Here is a 22,888-nt window from a genome sequence, read left to right on the forward strand (position 1 = left end):
CAGTTCTAATAGATTGGGGAAGCATCATTTCCCTTTACAAAAGTCACATTGAATCTTCCGCAACATATCTTGTCTGATAATTCTGTTCTATAGTGTTAATCAATTTGCCTGGTACTGAAGTTAGGCTGTAATTGCCAGGATCTCTGCTGGAGCCTTTTTTTTTAATTGGTGTTATATTAGTTATCCTTCAGCCATCTGGTACAGGTGAGAGGTTACATATCACAGTTAATAGTTCTGCAAATTCATATTTGAGTTCCTTCAGAACACTTGGGTGAATACCATCTAGTCCTGGTGAGTTACTACTGTTTAATTTATCTATTTGTTCCAAAATCTTCTCTAATGATACCTCATTCTGGGACAGATCCTCAGATTTTTCACCTAAAAAAGAATTACTCGGGTATGGGAATCTCCCTCACATCCTCTGCAGTGAAGATTGATGCAAAAAATTCATTTAGCTTCTCACAATGCCATTGTCTTCCTCGAGTGCTCTTTCAGCACCTCGATCATCCAATGGCCCCACTGATTGTTTGGCAGGCTTCCTACTTTTGACATACTTAAAATCTTCTGTTGTTGTTAGTTTTTGTTTCTTTTGCTAGTTGCTCTTCAAATACTTTTCTAGCCTGCCTAATTATACTTTTACACTTGATTTGCCAGAGTTTATGCTCCTTTCCTCTTTTCTTCAGTGGGATTTGACTACCAATTTCAAAGGTTTTTTTTTTTTTTGCCTCTGCCTCTTTTACTCTGTTTAGCCCTGGTGGCATTTTTTTGGTCCTCTCTATTTATTTATGGTATACATTTAGTTTGAGCCTCTATTATGGTGTTTTAAAATAGTTTCCATGCAGCTTGTAGACATTTCACTCTTGTGACTGTTCCTTTTAATTTCTGTTTAACTGGCTTTCTCATTTTTGTGTAGTTCCCCACCCTACTGTGGTGAGTTTCTTTGGTATTCCCCTCCACCCCCATGTTAAATTTAATTACACTATGATTGCTATTACTGAGTGCTATTCAGCTTCCTACTCTGAATGGAACCCTAAGAGAATCCTAAATACAGTCTTCATGGTGAGACAGGGACAGAATAAGAGGACTCTTCCAGACTCAAATGAAGAGGGGAAATCACTTGCAAAGAATGTGTGGCACTAGTTTGAGAACTTTTTTTTATTATGTTGAAAAAACTTAAGAGTCTCAACATGACAAAGGAAGAAGCCCTCTTGGCTGAAGAGATAAAGCACATGGAACATTAACAAAGGAAGAATAAACAGTATTAGAAATTTTTGCCTTATAGCAGCATTTATCAAGGTGTGGAATCCATCACTTGAATCATTTAAAAACTAGATGGGACTGAATAGATGAGAACACAGTGGAAAGAATTCTTGCATTGGCTAGGGAAAGACTAGGTGAGCTAATAGATCTTCCCATCATTGATTCCCAATAATTCTGTAAAAAAGAAAAGATAACAATATAGCTAAACAGCCAATCATGCCTAACTTTCCTACACTGACCTAGAGCTTCTTCCACATGGTGCAGGCAGAAAAAAAGGAACTAGCTAGGAACTCTGCTTTCTCTTGTTCATATCTGCTAGGAGGAGGAACCAAACACATTAATCTGTACTGCTATAAAAGGATCCAGTCCCCTTTGTTGAGAGCACATAAGTGTTAACAGTAACAGATAAAAAAATGTTTTTGTGTTTAAACTGAATTTTAGACTTTTTTGCCTTTTTATTTAAAAATAGAAAATTTAGTGCTGGTGATGAAAAGTGACCTAAGTCTGCAGCAAACTAATACAGCACAGGCAGTGACATCTTCTCCAAATTTCCTCCTGAAAATGTGCCTCAACCCTGACAAGGTCTTCTAGTCATGAAAGTATAGCTAAATTCTGCCTCTCTTCTGAAACTGCCAACAAAGATGGCTGCTATGATGTAGTTCTCTAGGAATGGACTGAGTCCACCCACTCATTTCATCCAGGTCACTAAACAGCCTTTAGATAACAATTTTGTCTGTTGCAAAACTGGACTTGTGACTTAGAGATGAAAAGTTCTATACTTCATTACCAATTCCCTGAAAGTCAAAATCCCTGTATCCTTCCTCCCACAACTGTATGCTTTACTTCGCTAATTACATACCACTTTATTAGGAAGCTGAAGCAAGGAGCATATTTGATGCTAATGAAGTGCTATGTTTGAATCTGTAACTATTTTTGGACCTGAATATCTTCAGCATGTTTGACTGGGGGGCTAGGATTTTAGATTTCTCTAAAGATTTCTGTGGGCCACGCTCTTAGTATAAAGCAGTGACTCAGCTAGTCAGGACAGTAGAATTGTTTACATGTTCAGAATAGTGAGAACAGAAAAGAAACTCTTTAGTTGATAGAAGTATTTTGAAGGTGGTGGTAGTAGTGAATGTAATATTTTAGCTTTTAAAGAGCCTTCCAAATATTTAAATCATTTCTGTCAGTAATTTGGAGGTTTCAGAGTAGCAGCCGTGTTAGTCTGTATCCGCAAAACGAACAGGAGTACTTGTGGCACCTTAGAGACTAACAAATGTATTTGAGCTACAGCCCACTTCTTCGGATGCATAGAATGGAACATGTATTGAGGAGATCTATATACACATACAGAGAGCATGAAAAGGTGGGAGTTGTCTTACCAACTCTGAGAGGCCAATTAAGTAAGAGGAAAAAAAACTTTTGAAGTGATAATCAAGCTAGCCCAGTACAGACAGTTTGATAAGAAGTGTGAGAGTACTTACATGGGGAGATAGATTCAATGTTTGTAATGGCTCAGCCATTCCCAGTCTCTATTTAAGCCTAAACTGATTTATCTAATTTGCATATCAATTCAAGCTCAGCAGTTTCTTGTTGGAGTCTGTTTCTGAAGCTTTTTTGTTGCAAAATTGCCACCCGCAGGTCTGTCATTGAATGACCAGACAGGTTAAAGTGTTCTCCTACGGGTTTTTGTAATTTAGTAATTTGGAGGGTGTTTTTATTTCCTATTTTTTCTATTCCTGGAGTGTCTCAGAAACATCAAACATTAAAATTTTCCAAAAGCTTTAAAATGACAAAGATTAAAATAGATTTGGATAAAGTAAAATTGGATTATAGTCTACATGCTGCACCACCTTGTTAGAGCTGAAGGATGCTACACAGTCTATTCCATTTTATGTAGTAAAGAATGAGGGGTCCTATCTAGAGCTCTAAGAATGGAGTTAGAGCCAGGTTCTGTCTCTAATGCTTTCTGTTGCTTTGAGTGTAACATATCCTTTCTTCTGCCATCTGTTAATTGGGATAATGCCCAGTTGTCCCCCAGGAAATGTTTAAAAAGTTCGTTCAAGATAAGTGCTAAGTATCATACACATTAGAAACAAATACAACAGTGATGGTTGCTTTAGAACTGCCGCAGAAATTAGATGTGTAGTCATCAGCTGAGCAAAGAGTGAGTGAGTATGATCCAGTTACAGCAATTTTTTTCCCCCATAAAACATTCTCATGTAAAAAAAAAAAAATTAAAATAGCTACTCTAGTTTCCCAGATATTTCCTTAGAACAACAGATTCTCAATCTCGAGACATTAGGGGAGGAGCATACACAATATTTCTGGATGTGAAAGAATCAGAACATTGCTTGGACCTGACTTGTCCTAGGAAGACTCTTCCCTGAGGGAGATTTTTTCCCCGTTGTTAGGATTTATTTTACTTGAGCAAATTTGGGGCATATGGAAATTCTTCCATGCTAATGACCACAAGCTTCCCTTTGCACACAACTTCAATAGGAGTTCTGCCTGAATCACTCAGGACACCTGACGCCAGAGAGGTAAGAGTAACCTCACAATTTGTGATGGGCAATAGGATTTAAGTGAGATTTTATTATTTTAAAGGTAGATAGGGTTGTGGGGTTTTTCCTCAATCTTGTCAAATATTGTCATATGACCGTTCCTCAGCTAGTTTAAGAAAATGCTGAATATACCCCGCCACACATCTCAACTACCCACATACCTTGATGAGTCACTGACAAAGAGTGCATCTAGTACACACTGATTCTGACAGGCAGGTTAAAAGAATGGGACAAAAGGAGAGATAATTATATATAGATGTTCTAGAACAGTGGTTTTCAACCTTTTCTCATTTGTGGACCTCTCAAATATTTTGAATGGAGTACAGACCCCTTTGGAATCTTACACATAATATGTAGACCTCCCAGGGGTCCACAGACCATTGAAAACCACTGTTCTATAGTAACAACAAAACTTAATGGAGTCTAGTGGTCTGACTATATCTAGGGGTCCACAGACCACAGGTTGAAAACCACTGCTCTAGAGCTAATGTATAATATTATTTGATATTTTCAGAGACGACAGGAATAGATAACACAAAGGTCAACCTGCAACACTGAATGACAGAACCTAAAATGTTTATGGGCCCCACCTGCTTATGGGTGGTTGAAAACTGCTCATCACCTCCCCCTGCTGTACAATGTACTATTATACACGATCAGCAGCACTGAGCCCGAGGCCAACACTAACCAAAGAAAAATAACATCCATTAAGTAGGAAAGCCAACTAAGCAGGCATTTCTGCAGGAAGTATTTGAAAGTGAGCATTTTTCCTCTGTAATTGGGCATAAAGTTGATTGCGAATCTGTGTATACCAGGGGTTCTCAAACTGAGGGGCGGGACCCCTTGGGGGGTCACAAGGTTATTACATGGGGGGAGGGGGCCTACAAGCTCTCAGCCTCCACCCCAAACCCCACTTGCATCCAGGATTTTTAATAGTTTAATATATAAAAGTGTTTTTCATTTATAAGGGGGGTTGCACTCAGAGGCTAGCTATGTGAAAGAGGTCACCAGTACAAAAGTTTGAGAACCACTGGGGTACACAATTGTGATTTTTGAGAGGAGAGCTATTTATATTACTAATGCCATTCTCTTCCAGCTATTTCTGTGCAATTTGAGATGGAAAACTGGAACCAATCAGGGTTGACCTTTCTTCATTTTTAGAGCAATTTTCTCCTGTTAATAGACAGATTGAATCTGATGTGCGTACATTCATAGGAACCCAGAATTCTAGGTATTTGTAGAATAATGTATCAGGTTTCAAAATAAACTCAGAGCTATGCTTATGAGCAGAGGGCCCTCTTTGCTCGGGCTAATGAAGTAATATCCTATACTGGGGCCAGGAGGGAATAGGGAAAAGCATAGGATTTTAGAAGAGCTGGCATGTTAGGAAGTTGGTCAGGATAATAGTGCTACTTGGGGAGTTTCACTCTACTTACATTTTGCATGATTCCACTTGGATAGGATATCCTGTTTATGGCTTCTCAGCCTTCTGGCTAAGAGAGGTGAAAACATTATCTAGCTGTTGTGGCCTGCAAGAAAACTGGTATAATTTTTGAGATTTCTACAGTGAGTAGTGAATGAAAGGTGCATTATTCAAATCCTAGCTGAACAAAGCTGTCAGCAAACTTTAAAATGCTGGTGAATTATGTAGCAGTGGCTTGGAAGGGGCCCTGGTTATTCAGTTAAAGGATACCTGAAGCCTTGGTCAAAGGCAAAGGGCTTGTCTACATAAAGAAGTTTACTCGTCTGAATGTCCTTAGTGGGAGCTTGTAATAAATCAGTAAACTTCCCTATGTGGAGAGATCCTCAGACTAAGCATTTGTATTTAAAAAGACAGCTAAAATTAAACTGCTCATTTATCTTACTTGTACTAAAACATATTGCTTGTTAGTGGAAAGAAGGTGCCTACCTCAAGGCAAATGGGAGGTTCTATACTGACTGGAACAGGAGTGCCACTTCCTTTGTGGAGAGCCGAAATCCAGTTTTACTCAGAGGGCTGGGGCACAAGTTTGGACTACACAGAGCCTTCGAGCCATAGATCCTCTCCCGTATTTAGTTGTAGTGTAGTAGGGCCTAGGAGCTCTAGACACAGGCTGGGCCCGCTATACCAGGCACTGTAAAAACACCAAAACACTCTCCCTATCCCACTGGGTAGAATATTGCCTTGTCTTGTAACTCAGTAATTTGTTCACTTACTATCAACTTTGCTCAGTTGGCAGATCGTACTCACCTTTAGGGCCCTCACTATTTCTGCCTCCTCCACCTCTCCCTTTCCTACAGCAACTCCCAGCTCATGTTCCATCTGCTAAAATGATCAGCAATGAAATAATGAATGTTGCTGACTCTGGAAGAAGTCACTGCATTGCTTGACTTGGGTCACGTGAAATTATTTTTGCAACCATGTGGGCTGCTTTTAAGATTTTCTAAAATTTTGCAGAAATCTGAATGTCATGAAGGCAATAAAAATACATTGAGTGGGCTGCCATCTCGTCTGTGGCTCAGGAATTTGACAGCAGTGGATTAGAGTGTATTTTGATAGATGCCAAGGTGTCCATTTTTAGACTACTTTGCCCTTATGTAGCATATTGCAGTGGCAGATTTTTAAGAGGTCCATCAACCTTGGCCAGTGAGCAAGACCTGCCCTAATGGTCCACTGCTGCAACATTCCAAGCACTTATGTGCTTGGCTGAACACCTCAGTAGGCCTACTGATGTCTGTGGGACTACTTGCACGGTAAGTGGTTTGTTGGATCAGGACCAGAGTCCTCAGCACTTTGCAGGATCAAGCTCTTGTACATGAACAAATGGAAGCACAAAGCTCAGGTGATTTGTCAAAACACCCCCAGCAAGTCTGTCAGAGCCAGAAACTGAAACCAGGACTTACTCCCACATCATCAGTAAGGAAATATACCAGGGGAGTCACACATACACATGTGCACATGAAAGTTAATAGTTATGGATAGTTTCCTGTCAAGAGAGACACTTGGTCCATTTATAGCAGAATGTGGAACACTGACTAAAAACTCTGAGAAAGTTTACCCGAATTTGTCACTAGTACTAGCCAGAAGCCATAAGGGCCTGTAGAGGATATCCTTCCCACGTAGCATGACGACCGAGCCTAGTACTCCCATCATTTTAAATGGGACTAATGGTTCTAACAGTGCGTTTCTGAAAGCTGTCACTCGCTCTTATGTCATGTAAGAAACTCCATCTGTTTGAAATGCAGGACCACAGTCCTCATAATAGCACAACTTAAAACCCCTAGCAGTTTTCTAATTCAATCCAAACTGTGTTAAGATATGCACATTACAAAGTTAACTATAACTGGAATCAGACAAACCTCAGTTTTTTTCCAATTTTAATGTGTTTTCAGAAAATTTAGAACACCAATTTGTGAGGATAAACTCCATTGGAGAGAGAAAATACAGAACGCAGGTAGCCACGGAGCTGAGGCACCTTCTTGATTATTGGCAGGATTTGCGAATCCACTGTCTTCTGGTCTGCCTTGCGTTGTTCTGTTATCTCATATTTCTAAAGAACAAAATTAAGCGAGTTAAATTACAGTTGGTTATCCCTACAGAGATAAGGCTGGCTTCTTGCTTCCTGCCATGGCAAGGGCTTTTTCACCGAGTAAGCATTTCTCAAAAAGAACAGGAGTACTTGTGGCACCTTAGCATTCACTTGGAATTTTCCTTTCCAGGGAACAACAAACAAAAAGTAGTTCTATTTGGGCCACAGGACTCAAATCACCTACAGTAGATAATTAAAGCTGTTTGAGTTTACACAATTGATAAGAATGTTTAGAAGAGTAGGAATAGATCTTAGCTAAAAGAGCTGTTGCTAAATTTAATCAGCTGATGCTATGGTGCAAATGAAGTCCTAAAATCACAACACATGGAACACTTATGGACAACAGACCATGGAATGCACATTAAGAAAATTCAGGGCTATTTTATGACTCAGTTCACAGTACAAGATTGAGTCCATGCACACAGGAGACACTGCTTTAAGAACCTGTGTTCAAGCACCTCCTCAGTATGGAGTTATTTTGATAACATTTTAAGATTCGCGCCCCCCCCCCCCCCCCAGTGTTAGACACACACAGTGGGGGAAGTAACATCTGAAAAGCACTACATCTCCCTCACGAACAGAAGCTGGTCTAAAAAAGATATTACCTCACTCACTTTGTCTCGAATATCCTGTGACCAACACGGCTGCACCACTTTTCCCAATGTTGTCATTTTCATGCATTTTAGTAGACCTGACCTTGCTTTCTTTTAACATGTTCTTATTGTTAAACATTAAATCTGTTTCATGGAAAGACATCTCCCTCCCCTTCCATCTTGGCTACAAACACTGAAAAAGACATTTGCAAATAGGAATACTAATCATTGTTATCCTTACTTCTTTCTCAGTGTCAAAGATCTCGCCTTCTTGATGTTTGGGCTTACGCAGCCTCTTCTTCTTAAAGTACGCATCGGTGAGATGTTTTGGAAGTTTCACCCCAGAGATATCAACCTTGGTAGATGTGGCAATAACGAATTTCTGGTGAGTCCTGCGCAGAGGGACACGATTGATAGCCAAGGGTCCTGGTGGCATAGAAAAATACTTGGAATGAGTTGCAATGTCACCTTATCACTGGAGAAATAGTACCCCCTTAGCTACACTCAAAGGAAGGTCACTCTCCATTAGGACGATTAGTTTGAAGTGGTTGTGTTCTTGCAGAGGACAGTTGGCTTCACCTACTAAAATCTGAACTAAGAAAGAAAATTAGGAGACTCCTTTCTCAAGACTTCTGATAATGCTAAGAGCTTCCTTGCGTTGTCAGTATTTTCAGATGTTAAAGCACAGTGATACTTCATTAAAAATGTGTTAGCTCCACAGGCTTAACTGCAAGTTATTGGTACTGCCAATGAAGTACCCTCTTTTGCTAAAGGAAGGGCACTTCACTCCCTTTCTCAGATTTCCAGTGATATCCAGTGTTTCTAGCATTGGAAGACTGAATGATATCAGAACTTCGAACAGTCATGTCACGGGTACCTCAGGTTTGTCAGAAAAATTTCTATTCCCAGACAAGTACAACAATGGCAATCATGGTAGAGTCTAAAGACAGGCTGCCTGGACAAACTTACAGTGAATTCAAGAGGAATTCAAGAGACTTGAGTGAATAAAGTTTCTTACCTGTTACCAGCAACAGGCCACTAGCAAGCTGCTTCAGGAAGACCACACGCTGAAAACCAAACACAATAGGACATTAGTCTGAGACAGCAATGCTAAATGCAGTTTGATGTCTGAGAAAATATCAGTACCTGATTTTTGTACAAAAAGTTACAAAAGGAGGAGAGAGACACTTTAGCCAGAAAGGCAAAAGGCATAGCAGTACCAAATCCACCACACTTTAGAACAAAGACTGTTCTAATTTGACAGGACCCATTCCCAATGGTTAGGGAAACCAAACTAGAAACCTAAGTAGCTGGACTATGTTTAAATTGTCTAGTTTAAAAAACTGGAACAGGAACTGGCTTGGGACCCAACAATTTCATTCCTAAGTAGCCCCTTTCGTAAGTTACATTGGTTTATATTGGGTAAAGTCTGGCAATCAACTGCAAGTCCCTCCAATTCTTTACTTATCACAGAGGTATAAGCAAGGCATGGTCTACACTTCTAGGTACGTCAATATATAAATTGTCAGTCAGGGGTGTGGGGCAAACCCCCACCCCTAGCACTGACCGAAAAACTCCTTCTGTTGGTATATGCTGCATTTATAATAGGGGGCTATCGCATCAGAGGCTCTGCAGAGCATACAGAAACTTCTAACAGACCAGCCAAACCAGTATTTTGAAGAGCAGATGTGGCATGGAAGGATATATGAAAGACAATTCTCCTTTACCTTGCCTCTGTGGCGACCAGTGAGAATGATCAGAACAGTTCCTGGAGTAATAGAAGCCCGCAGTTTCCTCTTGTGTTGGCAGAAGGGCTTTTTGCCATGACTCAAGAGCTTGCGAGGAACGTCTTCAGTTGGATAATATCTAGGCTAGAGAAAAAGCAGCAAATTATTAGCCAAAACTGCACTTTTACTATTCCATCAGCGAACTTAGCGAAAACAGTTTAATCTGAGTTTTGATCCTTCCCCTTTTAGTGGATGCAACACAACTTCTCTCATGGGAAGGCCATTTCCACCCTATCCCACTTTAGATTTTTTTGTTTGTTTCTCTGTTGTGCACAGGATTCACTTTGCTGCAGGCTAGCATTTTACAGAAACTGGCACTTTGAGTGATACATGTTAGGTACACGAGGTTGCATTTTGCATCAGATAGCTAATCAGTTACACAACATAGAAAAAAATAATATAGTAAATGTATGTTATTTGTGATTGTATTTACAGTTCACTAGAGAGATGCCAGAGGAGCCCTACTGTGCTGCTCATTCATAGGCCTAGGCCCATTCAAACAATGGGCCTAGTCCATCATGGAGGTTGTCAGGGTCTTCCCATGGGAAACTCCTTAATGCTGCATGCAGTAGTCTCCCTTACATGTCAACAGGCAATTAGCCCAGTAATATACACCCAGAAGCCAACTGTACAATTCTCTGATTCAGGCCACGTCTACACAGCCTAACAGAGGTGTGAATAGCAGTGCTGTAGCTCCCCCATGTGAACACTGTGGGTGTGAACGAAAAGGTTCCTAGTTTGCCTGGAACAGCTGCTCTCCAGCTTTATTGTTAAGTGTGCCACCTTCTTTAATAAAAAAGAAATTGTGAAGTAAATGTATGGAACATCAAGCTCCCATAGCATCAGTGATGCATGCACCAGTTATGGAACACCCGTTCTAGAATATTGCAACACAAAAGCCACAATAAATATAAAGATGTGATGTGCGTATCTTTTTAAAAGCAAGACTCTTACTCCCCACCCCATTTTTTACCCCCCCCCAATATATTAACTAGCTTAAATGCAAGTACCTACATAACAGTTTTACAGTGCTATACAGACAACCTATAGTGGAGATTATACTGTCTCATAGCCCAGAAGTACATCAATAGCAGCACTATCTAAGGAAGTTTTTCAATACAGAATAGGGAGCATATTCTCTTGTCATCTACATCAATGCAACTCCGTAACTCAGTGTTTAGCAGGAGCAAAATTCTGCGTGTGCAATTTAGTTAGTTTTTTTCCACTAATCTATTCTTACCATTTTACGAACTTTTACCACACGGTTGCCTCCATTCTTATCTCCCCCAACTGGTTTTGTGAGGGTAGCAGGTGCTTTCTCTCTCTTTTTCTTTTCTATCTATTGACAAACCAAAAAAAAATTTCAGACAAGTTAACTTATGACAGTTTGAGACACAACCTAATTAGTTAAACATCGAAATTCATTCCCTTTATACCTTTGTTTCTGGCGCATCATACTTGCGCTTGTAGATGGCTTTTCTGGCATACATCGCTGATCGGGAATATTTCCCAATTCCTCGGGCCAGCACTGGGTTACGGCTTGCATGGTGCTTTTTGGGCTTCTTTGCCTTCTTCTCACCTGCCTTCTTCTCGCCTGCCATCTACCAAATATCAAAATAAAGTATTAGTGATTGTCACATTAAACAAAGAAACCGTACAGAAAAAAATGTAATTGCTGCAAAAAACAAAAGCAAATTATACTTAAAATATCCATGGTATTCCTATAGTGGTCTTGAGACTATTCAGCTATGTTTACTGTACTATCTTTTGCATCAAAGCCACCTAAACTACACGGAGCCTAATCAAGATGCACAGGACACCACATCCATTGCATCTCGCTTGTAACACAAGGCCACGTATATAGTAAATACAGGTGATACAATTCAGATACCTGACCATGTCCAAAAGTACTAAAGCAGAGATCCAGGGAAGAGAAAAATGCAAATACATGTTGGGGCTGCAACTGCATGACAGCCCGTAGAGGGAAGTGGAGAGAGGGGCAATAACCAACTTCTCATGCCCAAGGCCATAGCCACATGGTGACTTGGGGCTTTTACATGCCCTAGACAGAGTCCCCAAGGTGGCCAGGCTCAGATATGATTTACCGCAGGGAGCAGAGACTGGAGGCGAAGGAAGAATCCCCGTCCTGTGTGTGCCCACCACCCATACGATACGATCTGCCTCTGGCTGGAGCGTCCTCATACGTTTCGGACCAAGGGCTTCAAGCCGGGCGGGGGCTGCACTTTACAGGCTCCCAACCTCTGCTCCGGCTGAGTCCGGTCACCGCCCAGGGAAGGGGGCTCCTAGGCTCACCCCCCACCCGAGGAGTTATTCAATCCATTACGGTGGCTGCCGGATCCCCAGCCACACAGTCCCCATAGCGGGCCATCCGCGGCCTACACTCCCCGGAGTTACCGGGGCCCGCGAACTCCGCACATACGTGCCCCCCCGCATGTATCCGGGGCCCCCGGAGCCACCGAGCCGGACCCGCGGGCCCTTCGGGGCCGCCTCACGGCAGATGGTGGCGGATAGTAGCTACTACTCCCCCGCAATAAGCGCCGCCACTCCGCCATTCTTACCTTCCTAGAAGGGAAAGGGAGCAATATCCGGGAACCCGGCGCTAAAGCGAGCCCAGCGTCTGACGTCACCCCGTCCACTCCGGGGCACGCTGGGAGATGTAGTCTGTGGCCTATAGCGGTTTCTGGCTGCCTATAGGTCTCTACGGCGCGGAGGAGGGTCAAGATCTGGGTCAAAGGGAGGACACTCTCGCCCTCTGGTTATAGAACGAGGTAGTGGGAGTTGGTCACGAGTGGGATTGAGTGGATTCTATCTTGGCTGGGGTTGGAGAAGAAGGTATGTGATGTGTTGAGTAGTTACAGGGCTTATGGGTTCTGTTCTTGGTTCTGCAGATGACTTAAGCCCTCCCCGCATTGTAGCAAACAACTAAGTGTTTAATTTCACTATCTGGAACTTGTAAAAGTAAAGGTTGTGTAAATCTGCAGAATGGGGGTCTTGATTAATAATAAACCTACACATGTCAGCGTCATGGTTCTATATACTTTAGTTTCCCCGTCTGCATATTACGTCAAATAGCTACTTCGCAGAATTTTATAAAGGTTACTTAAGGTGACACTATTGCCTTGAAAAACACAATTGTAGACAAAAATTGTACCTACTGTTATGTGTAACCCCCTACTATAAATGAAAGATATCAGAGAATTTTTTTTCTTTTTAAGTTTGTTTCTTTGAACTTTTGAGAGCATTTTGAATATAAAGTACCTTGTTGATGATTAGTTGCGCTTCCCCTCTCAAGCAGTAGGATGACTCCAGCGTGGGAGTAAGATGCCTTATATTTTTGGAAGAGGATTTTTTTTTGTTTAAAATAGCACGGTTTAAAAAAGGATCTTGATCAGCAAACTCATTTTTTTAAAATAGTCATTAAAAACAAGTTAACAGTATCGCCTCAGATCATGTTTGTAAAAGATTTAGATGAAAGGTGCTACTTTAAGTACCATGTGTTACCACGAGACATTTAAAAGCTGATCCTGTGCACGCAGAGAGTGCTCAGAAGATGCACCTATGGGTGCACGCAGAGCGCCTCTTAAAATATCCAGCCATCATTCCATGCAGATCCCTCGTGCCAGCAGCGCTCAATGCATGCCCGCCCTGTGCAGCCCGCAGCGCTCCAGGCAGCCGAGCGCGCGCCTCTCCGGCAGGCCCCGCCCCCGACCACGGAGGCTGGGCCGGTCGCGGACGGATGACGTCGTGGCAGGCTGCGCCGGGGTTCTGTGTCTCCGCGGCCTGGCTGCGGCTGCTTTTCACGCTCCCCTCCGGGTCCCCCAGGCCGCGTCCCGCCGGGGGAGCCCCCCCCCCCCGTGAGAGGCCGAGACTCGGGGGGACTGGCAGCTGCAGGCGCCGCGGGGGAAAATGACATCGCGGAGGTGAGGCGAGGGGGCTGGGGCCACCTGCCCCTTTCACTGGGGGGGGGGCGGGGCCCCATCTTCCCCTGGAGCAAAGGGCCCGGCGGTGGGCGGCAGAGACTCCCCCGGGGCAGGGCGAGCCCCCCTCCCCCTGGTGCGGGGCCGCTCTCTACTGCGGGTAATTAAAGGGCAGCAGCCCCCCCCCCCCCCCCGCGGGTGTTCTCTGGTGTAGGCAGGGGCCCTCCCCCTGCAGATCCCAGTGTAATTTATTCAGTGACCCAGTAAACTGTCCGTCTGGCATTCCCGGATCTGGAGCATTCACCCCGTGTGGCAATGGGCATTAGCAACAGATGCATTACTGAGTGTGCGGATTTGGGAATTAAAACATGAATCAGCTTCTACAATTATTAAGTGCAGGCTAATGTTTTAGGTGGCCTATACGATAGGTGTAGTTTAGCAGTGCTCGGCCCTCTATGAGCTGAGGGGTGAAAACATTATCTACTTCCAAATACCTGCAATATTGCTGGATTTAGAATTTGAAAAACTCAGTTAAATTTGAGTTTATTGCAGAGGTGTATGTCTTTCCACATCTCATTTTTACTTTGTAGAAGACTCTTGTTTATCCTTTGTCAGTACCAGAGGGGTAGCCGTGTTAGTCTGAATCTGTAAAAAGCAACAGAGGGTCCTGTGGCACCTTTGAGACTAACAGAAGTACTGGGAGCATAAGCTTTCGTGGGTAAGAACCTCACTTCTTGCATCTGAAGAAGTGAGGTTCTTACCCACGAAAGCTTATGCTCCCAGTACTTCTGTTAGTCTCAAAGGTGCCACAGGACCCTCTGTTGCTTTTGTCAGTACATTTCCCGTTTATTTTCTTTTATTCACTCTTTTTTACTTGTATTTAATTCCTTTGATTATGAAAGCTGACAGTATTTTTAAAAATCTGATTTGCTTTATGCTGTCTGTTTACTTTTTCTTTTTCAGTTTAGAATGATGAAGATTATCAATTTCATTTCAGGGTTCTCTTCCCTCCTAGCACCATATTATTGTGTTTGGATCTCCAGCAGCTTGGGTAGATATTTTAAAGTGGGAGGGAAATTTTAAAATTGAAATGGGGGGTGGAATCTTACGTATTTCTTTTCATATCAGTTTCAGTGATGCTTTCCCACCCCCCCTCTTAAAATAAAGCCTAAAATGCATATGCCTGCATTAGTTAAGTGCCCATTTTACAGTCTTTGCTCACTGTCTGACTCTTGACAATTAGTCCTCTTAGCCCATTCAAAAGTTAAAAGGGGTTAATGAGAGAGAGTGAATAAAGATTAGAAATACAGACAAACCAGTGAGCCTATAAGTAGGAATAATTAAACTAAAATTCACCGCTTTCCCGATATGTCTAGTTGTGTCAGCCAAAACCCAGAAGCACTCTAATCTGTTCTGCAGTCAAAACGGAGATCTGAGTAGCCCAATCATGAAATGGAGAATCATATTGATTTTGTTTCTCTTTTCAAGGTGGTAAATCGATACTATACTCCTCTCTCTCCCTCCCCCCAAAATTTTGCTGACTATTCAAACTCTAATCAGAAAAGAGAAATACACTGTTAATGTAGTGTGTGATTCAAGGATGTCCTACACCTTCTGAGTTCTGCAAAGGGCTTTTGTACAGTCATACCCTGATTCTCCAAAATATTACTTTATCTGAAACAAGGGCATGTTCCTATCTATCTATCTATCTATCTATCTATCTATCCCCATCCACCCCCTCTATCTTTATTTATCTATCTATCTATCTATATACACACATACACTCTTGGAAAAGGCCTTCTACTTATCCCCATTGTCCTTGTTTGACTGTCTCATTGATTATCTTTCCACTAGCATTTTTGCCTTATTGTAAAATGCCAAGTAGAATGCTGTGTGGCTGAAACTATTAAATCAACTATTTAAACTTTGGGGAACATTAAACCCTCTGTTCTCATTGTGGGCATAAATAGAATATATTGCTATGTATTGGTTTTTGATTGTATTCTAAGCTCTTGGTCAATTTTACACTAGGAGTAACTCCTGTGTCTGCTTAGAACAGAGCTAGAAAAGGAAAGCAGAAAAAAATCTAAAAGGCATTCCATTCCTATGAAAGGAAACGTAAGTGAAAATCCTCTATAGGGGTTATATTACTCCTGTCTGTGTCTGTGCAATCCTCTGTGCTCTCCCACCAGTGTTGGAAAGGATGTGGCCAGCGTGGTTCAAAAGCGCAAATGTGGTGGCAATATGCCAAATGAAGTTATCCTGATCACCGGTCCGGAACCATTTAACATAGATCACTAACACCCCCATTTCTTTCTATTTGGGGTGGTTGACAAATGCATCTTCCTACTCAAAGCCAAAAATACAAGGGTGAGCAAGCAGGAGAACCAGTTACCATTAGAAGAGAAGTTACAACATGTGCAAAAACTTGGTCACTTTCCTGGATGTACCTTTTTTGGTCCCGAACCCCAGCTTTGGTGGGCTACAGGAAGAAAGATCCTCCTTTCATAATCTCTTACATGATTCCATAACCAATTTTCAAATATATTATATTAGGGTCCCTTCTGTTCACTGAGATGTATTATCTTTTGGCGTAACTTTACATGATGTGTCTAACTAGTAATGTGGTGGTATGTATATTTGTGTACTTGGAGGACCAGGTGTTGCAAGTAGTGTGTGTGTGTGTGTAAACTTGCAGTGAAGTTAATGGAAGTTCTGCATGTGGCATGCCTGTAGGATTGATTCCAATATGTTCACATTCCTGTGTCTAGTTATAATTACATGAAAAAGAGAAGCATAAAGTTCAATAAAATCTTCACTTAAATCCCACATACATTAAAAACTCCTGCCTGGCAATGTTTTGAAGTTATTGCTTCTCGTAGAAGTTATATAGGGGGGACTGATTGTGGGAAACCTACATAGCCAGGTTGTTCCTTGGAGTACATTGTCTAGCATCCAGTCCAGTCTGGCTGTTAAAATCCCAGGCAATGCGGCTCGCACTGCTTCTCTTGGCAGACTATTCCAAAGATTAATACATTTCCCCATCAGGAAACTTTCCTTGACATTCAGGCAAAACTTTCCCATTATTAATTTCATCTTCGTTCTATCCCTGTGTGTCCCTGTATCCCACATAAAATTCTTCTTGCAGTTTACACCTTCCAGGTACGTGTAAAGCTGCTTCGTCTAGTTGTACCCATTTAGGACCAGATGTTTAAAGGTGTCTAAAGATAGCTGCTTTTGAAAATTGGACTAGGTGCCTGCCTCTATCTTTTGGCATCTAAATACTTTTAAAAGTCTAGCCCTTGGTCCATGTAATCTTTCTTCATAATTCAATCCCTCTGACCTAAGTTATTGGGGGTGTTTTTTTTTTTTTTTTGGCAGGGTCATCTTGTCTGTCATCCTATTGCCACTTAATGGCTGGTCACCAGTGTGGGTTAAGTCCGTCTTTCATAATCCACAGTCCACATAATACACACTGTGTGTTAACCATAGATTCCTCTTTTCTAAGCAAATGTGGTCATCTGGGGTCCAGAAGAGGTTAAGGTTATCAGTTACTTAATTGGGTGAAAGTGAGTAGCAGACAGTCAGGTTATGTTGCTGGGTTTAGTTGGTGATGGTAGAAACTTGCCAATCCAGCTAACAGGCTTTACTCTCTTCAACCTTTCAAGGCAACTATGTTGAATATCGTGCACGTACTGTGTGTATTTTTCAAAGAAGATGAGGAAAGCTGAGGCCCTGAGTGGGCTTTGAAGATCCCATGACTCTTAGGGCTTGGCTACACTCGGGACTTCACAGCACTGCCGCGGCAGCACTGTGAAGCGCGAGTGTAGTCGTGCCGCCAGCACTGCGAGAGAGCTCTCGCAGCGCTGTATGTACTCCACCTCTCCGAGGGGAATAGCTTGCAGTGCTGCGAGCGAGCGTGCAGCGCTGCAGGCACTGATTACACTGGCGCTTTACAGCGCGGTGCTCGCTGCGCTCAGGGGTGTGTTTTTTCACACCCCTGAGCGCAACAAATTGCAGCGCTGTACAGCGCCAGTGTAGCCAAAGCCTTAGGGAAGAGTAGGGGTTTTCCCCAATTTTCTTAGCCAAAATGCAGGTCTCGCTGTTGTGCTGATTGGTTACTGCCCAGAAGCAGCTGCATTTCAGTGGTATTGCATATTTATAGTTTGAAGAGCTTTGAGGTCTTTCAGGATCATGAGCATTGGATAAATGTAAGATTATCTGTCAATTGATTATCACAACAGACAAGAGTTAAACTCAAAGTACTGTAGTTGGATTTTTACTTACATTTTCCTGGTTTGAGCTATACCCAGAGTAGTTTATTTTTTTTGGTGGCTCTGCTAAAGGTGCAATATTCTGGACGGGGTTCTCTTGCTTAGATAGGATATACACAGATCTAAGGTTCCCATGTAGAATTACTTCCTTTTCAAGTTGCACTTGTGCACCTTTACTTCTAATTTCCCTGGGTATATTAGCTAGACTGACTCTGTTAGGGACTTGGCTGTTTTGGAAGCTCTAGAAGTGTCCGGAGTATTCTTTAGGAAAAATTTGCCAGAGTAGGGAGTATGGAGTATTACATTATTGGAATAATGATAAGTCTTTCTCAATTTAAGCTGCCAATCAAAAGAGCTGCCCTATGTTTAAACATGAACTTGCACAGCTTTCTGTTATGGCAGTTTACTGTGAAATGTGGCTTTATGTCGGGAATAATCAGAAATGCGATGTACATTTTTAGTTATAGTATTTTTATAAGTGTAACAGAGCAGATTTCTGCCAAGCAGCCAAGTGTCTGTATTGCTGTGATGTTTTGCTTTACTCAGGGAAAAAACTCACTGGGTTTTTCAAGAGCAGTGGATTCTGCTGCTTTCTCTCAGATATGCTGTGTAAGTCTATAATCAAACTGCATATGTCCGGGGGTGCATGATTTATAGCAGTTACAAAAATAATGAAGCCTTTCAAATGTCTAGGAAGACTTTAATTTCAAGAGTTGAGGTGAAAATAAAACCCAAGAAAGTAGTTTGGCAAAGCCACTGGAGTCAAATGGTTGCACACTGTTTGCCCAGCATTTTGCATTTCTGTGACAGTACTGTATTTTGTTCTGTGTTCCGTCTTGGCCGGCTGGGTGGCAGTGGATACAGTCTTGCTTTTAGTTTCTCAGCTTTTAAAACATGTCTGGTTAAATTGGGAACTCTCCTCAGACATCTGATTGTGTATTGTTTCTCCATTGATTCCCCTGGTACAACTGGGGCAGACTTATGCTTTGGTCCAAAAGGTAATTGAAATAGTAGATATTTACAGCTATAATTAAGTTTCTGTTGTAACTTTCTGGAACACCTTTTGGTAGAAATTTTCCATGCTCAGTCTCTGCATGAAGGTGAACTCATCTAAAAAGTGTTTTGTTTTTTTTAGTATTATCTCTGTTTCTGAATTTTTGGCAAAGGAGCTGATTTTGTTAGTATGTGTGCAATTTTGATGTGTCTTTACTATACATGTCTGTATTGATTCAGCTTCCAACCTATATTTCCCTACGTCACTTCCTTGTGAGAGAGAGCATCTTTTGGCCTGTACAGGGGAGCCTTGATGGAGAGGGAGATAATGGATAGTGAGGGCTGATGCAAACCTCAGATTTTCTCTTCAGTTGATTGCATTGATAGTATAATAAATCAATAACCTCGGGAGGACTAAGTATTATCTAGACCATCCCTGACAGGTGTTTGTGGGCAGTAGAGTTGTTGGCCATCTTAATGTTGCATTACTTCTGTATTGCAGCAGAGGAATAAAACTTGTGCGATGATACGGAAAGCATGGACTTGTTAACTAAATCACTACAAATAAGTCTGCTGAAATGTAATGCCATAGGTGGTGATGCTGAACTCTTTAGATATAGGCCATATATGGTTCTCCTCCGGCGAGGTCCACTGTTTTGGTCATTCAGGAGGCTGCTTGTGGGTGGTGAAAACCAATATGATGTTCCTCTGTGTTTTGTATTTTAAGAGTGTGATATTTTAGGACCATAGGAATTGACAGACCAGATCAGAGCATTGCTCCATCTAGTCAGGTAGCCAATCTCTGGCAGTGGCCAGTACCAGATGCTTCAGAATTTGGACAATTGTGGAATAACTTGTCCACAAGGGAAGTTTCTTCCTGACCCCCGTCATCAGTCGGTGATCGGTTTTATGGCCTGAAGCATGAGGTTTTGTTTTATTTTTACTTTTTAAATAAAACTGTCTTAATGCTACTATGGATGTTTTCAGTATTCTTATATATGTCTAATTTTTCCTTCAGTCCTAATAAGCTGTAGACCTCCATGGAATCCAGTGGCATCGAGTTCCGCAAGTTGTGTGTATGCTGGTGGTGAGGAGTGCGTGTTTTTGTTCTTATTAGTTGTCTTTCAGTTTCATTGAATGTGACTTTGCTGTTGTGTTATGAGAGGATAAATACGAGTGCCTGACTTCCCTGCTCTATACCATTTGTTTTATATACTTTTTATCATGTCTCCTCTGAAATAAACAGTTTCCAATGGTGTGGCTATAGTACTTCCACTTATATGACATCTCTTATCAGAGGATCTTCGCGATATGTAGAAGAAAACCTACTTTTAACTGGTGACACGAAAAGTACAAGTTAGAATTACATTGACATTTTTTTAGATTTTTTTCAAAGCATAACAAAATTCTTTAAAATCCAATATTGCATCCAGTGATTTTAATGTTATCTGATATTTGTGTGGCAATGTGCCATCAGCTAAAGGGAGATTCTGGTTTTAAATTATTTTTCTTCTTTATCTTGTGTAGATGGTTTCACCCGAATATTACTGGAGTGGAGGCAGAAAATTTACTGCTGACAAGAGGCGTTGATGGCAGCTTTCTGGCCCGGCCCAGTAAAAGTAACCCGGGAGATTTTACACTTTCTGTTCGGTAAGTTAAGTGTTTGAGAGGCTCTGTCCTTAATACCCACTTGGCCCAAACATACAGAAGTTTCCAATTGCCATTGTTCTGTGGAGAGCAATCCTGTTTGGGTAGAGAGATGAGACTTTTGTGAGCTACATGTTCTTCTCTATTTCTGACTTCTGAGTCTGTTATGTTGATAGTTTTACATTTGCTTCTGCATAGGAACCCAAATGTCTTTGGTTTTCCAAGTTGTGCAGAGCTTGGAAGGCAGTGGATCCTGGCTCTGTAGTGAGCCAGAAAGGTAGAGGTGAAGTGGCAGCCAGTTTGTAATTTCTCCATTCCCTACCCTTTTAAAGAAATCCATTAGGGTACCTGTCCAGAAAGTAGCAGAGCTGACAGTGTTAGAAGATCATGCATGTAAGATCTATGCTCCTTTATACTGCATTCTGTCTTCTCTTCTCCCCCTCATCACTCCGTTAGCTACACTGATAGTACTTAAAAATTTGCCAGTTACCTTAGATAGATATTTGCAGTGTAACTTAATGCCAAAAATGTGCTTGGCGCTGTACAACACAGCATGCAAATATAGTCTTTGCCCCAAGGAGCCCGCCCCCTAAAAACACATACGAGAAAGGGCTCATGGAGAAAATCCAAAGGAGGGAATAACATAATTTTTCTTCCCTCCGTAATGTCTCACTTCTTAGGGATTGCAGAAGAAGTGAGGGGGATTTGAATGAGACTAGGATGGTGGCTTGTCAAATAGAAAGAGACCATTCCACACACACTCAAGATACTTTCCTATAACAAGAATAAGGAAATATTGAGGTAATCTTGTTTTGTTAGGAGAAATGAACAAGCTTTTAAAGGCAACTCATGTATTCCAGCTTCTAAAATGCACCTTCTGGAGTACGTGTCCTCTGAGACAATGTGGGGATGGGGAAGGGGAAAAGGGCATGTCTGACACTTCATTGTTGCCTTACATTTTAAGGTAGTCTTAGTGGAGCTGAGTCAAGGGAAGGAGACCTCATCAAAGATCTGTGCATTGGACGGGGGGAGGGGCGGCTGAAGTTTCCTGACTGAGAATTCCATTTAAGTCCTACCTAGGGCAGTCTTATGATGGCCGTTGATCTCTGCTCTTCATTGATATTAGTGGAGGTAGAGGCTAATTGCTTATATAAATGGCTATCCTTGACTGATTGTAGGGAGCAGACCTGTCTTTAAGGGAAATCCCCATGCTGGGGAACCATGTTAGGATGTCTGAGTTGCTCCTTGAACGTGACAGTTGGAGTCTGTCCAGCCTTTCCTAGAGCCTGACTGCTATACCGGGCAGAGCTGGACTCCACTCTGAAGAAAGTGGTAGTACAGAACCCCAACGAGGCATCTTGTGGATGATGAAGACTTCCCTCCGTCATGAGAATTGCATATAGAGGACAGGAGGTCTGTGCAGCTTCTATTGGACAATGTGGGTATATCTGCACTGCAAAAACAAAAAACCTCTATGGCAGCAAGTCTCAGAGCCTGGGTCAACTCACACTACAGGGTTAAAAACAGCAGTCTAGACATTTGGGCTCTGAGACCCAGGGAGAGAGAAGGTCTCTGAGCCTGGGCTCCAGCCCAAGCCCAAACGTTGACACTATTTTTAGCTCTCTAGCGTGAGCCCCACAAGCCTGAGTCAGTTGATCCGGGCTCTGAGACTTGCTGCCGTGGGTCGTCTTTTGCAGTGTAGATGTACTGGGTGGGCTCATGAAGACTGTTGTGGTTCAGTGGAGCCATTAAGAAATTATGGAATGAAAAAAATCTTATTTCTGTACTGACTGTTAAACAACCACTTCCTCTTCCTGTAATCCTTGATGTTGTTTCATTGCCCTGCTATTAGATGTATAGTTGCTTCATTCACAGTGTGCAGTAATTTAGATATGCTACAATTCATCTGCTGGAAGGTGCCTGACATATAAAGCTGAACTACTAAAATTTCCAAGCTAGTAGAGTGGAATATTTTAAAGTGATTGGTTTGAAATTGGCGAACTTGTGTAAGTTGCCTTTTTTCTTTTCTTTTCTTTTCTTTTTTTTGGTGTAATAAACATTTAGGCGAAATGGAGCTGTCACGCACATCAAGATCCAGAACACAGGAGACTACTACGACTTGTATGGAGGAGAAAAATTTGCCACGTTGGCTGAGTTAGTCCAGTATTACATGGAACACCATGGGCAGCTCAAAGAAAAGAATGGAGACGTAATAGAGTTAAAATATCCACTGAATTGTGCTGATCCTACATCTGAAAGGTGA

The 22,888-nt window shown here is 42.0% G+C and overlaps 2 protein-coding genes across 4 annotated transcripts in view; one reads left to right on the forward strand and one right to left on the reverse strand.

Annotated features, from left to right (window-relative positions):
- Window positions 1-7,164: 7,164 nt before the first annotated feature.
- On the reverse strand, window positions 7,165-12,494 carry RPL6 (ribosomal protein L6). Of its 2 annotated transcripts, none has more exons than XM_005298586.5 (7): window positions 12,353-12,494; window positions 11,210-11,374; window positions 11,014-11,112; window positions 9,714-9,857; window positions 9,005-9,053; window positions 8,228-8,412; window positions 7,165-7,354 (listed from the first exon to the last, which is right to left on the reverse strand). In XM_005298586.5, the coding sequence occupies exons 2-7, from the start codon at window positions 11,372-11,374 to the stop codon at window positions 7,202-7,204; spliced, it is 795 nt and encodes a 264-aa protein (XP_005298643.1). In that variant the 5' UTR covers window positions 12,353-12,494; the 3' UTR covers window positions 7,165-7,201. The 2 variants fall into 2 exon arrangements, with proteins under 2 accessions (XP_005298643.1, XP_065424874.1); XM_065568802.1 differs by lacking the exon at window positions 12,353-12,494 and adding an exon at window positions 11,879-12,248.
- A 1,018-nt stretch (window positions 12,495-13,512) lies between these two features.
- The window catches only part of PTPN11 (protein tyrosine phosphatase non-receptor type 11), a 42,849-nt gene continuing 33,473 nt past the window's right edge, over window positions 13,513-22,888 (forward strand). Inside the window, exons 1-3 of one of the 2 annotated variants that reach the window (XM_005298585.5) lie at window positions 13,513-13,714; window positions 20,506-20,628; window positions 22,690-22,884. In XM_005298585.5, the coding sequence (XP_005298642.1) occupies window positions 13,701-13,714; window positions 20,506-20,628; window positions 22,690-22,884 (332 nt within the window). In that variant the 5' untranslated portion in view covers window positions 13,513-13,700. The remainder of the gene's footprint in view (window positions 13,715-20,505; window positions 20,629-22,689; window positions 22,885-22,888) is intronic. The other variant, XM_008163624.4, reaches the window with a different exon arrangement.

This window comes from Chrysemys picta, chromosome 15 (genome assembly GCF_011386835.1).
Source record: "Chrysemys picta bellii isolate R12L10 chromosome 15, ASM1138683v2, whole genome shotgun sequence".
NCBI classification, from domain to species: Eukaryota; Metazoa; Chordata; order Testudines; family Emydidae; genus Chrysemys; species Chrysemys picta.

Excerpts from the sequence above, each read along its gene's own strand:
- RPL6 (XM_005298586.5), bottom strand. The coding sequence starts at position 11,374 with ATGGCAGGCGAGAAGAAGGCAGGTGAGAAGAAGGCAAAGAAGCCCAAA. Across the intron at positions 11,113-11,209 it reads ATGATGCGCCAGAAACAAAG|ATAGAAAAGAAAAAGAGAGA; the intron begins GTATAAAGGGAA and ends GTTTGTCAATAG. Across the intron at positions 9,054-9,713 it reads CTGGTCGCCACAGAGGCAAG|CGTGTGGTCTTCCTGAAGCA; the intron begins GTAAAGGAGAAT and ends TTTGGTTTTCAG.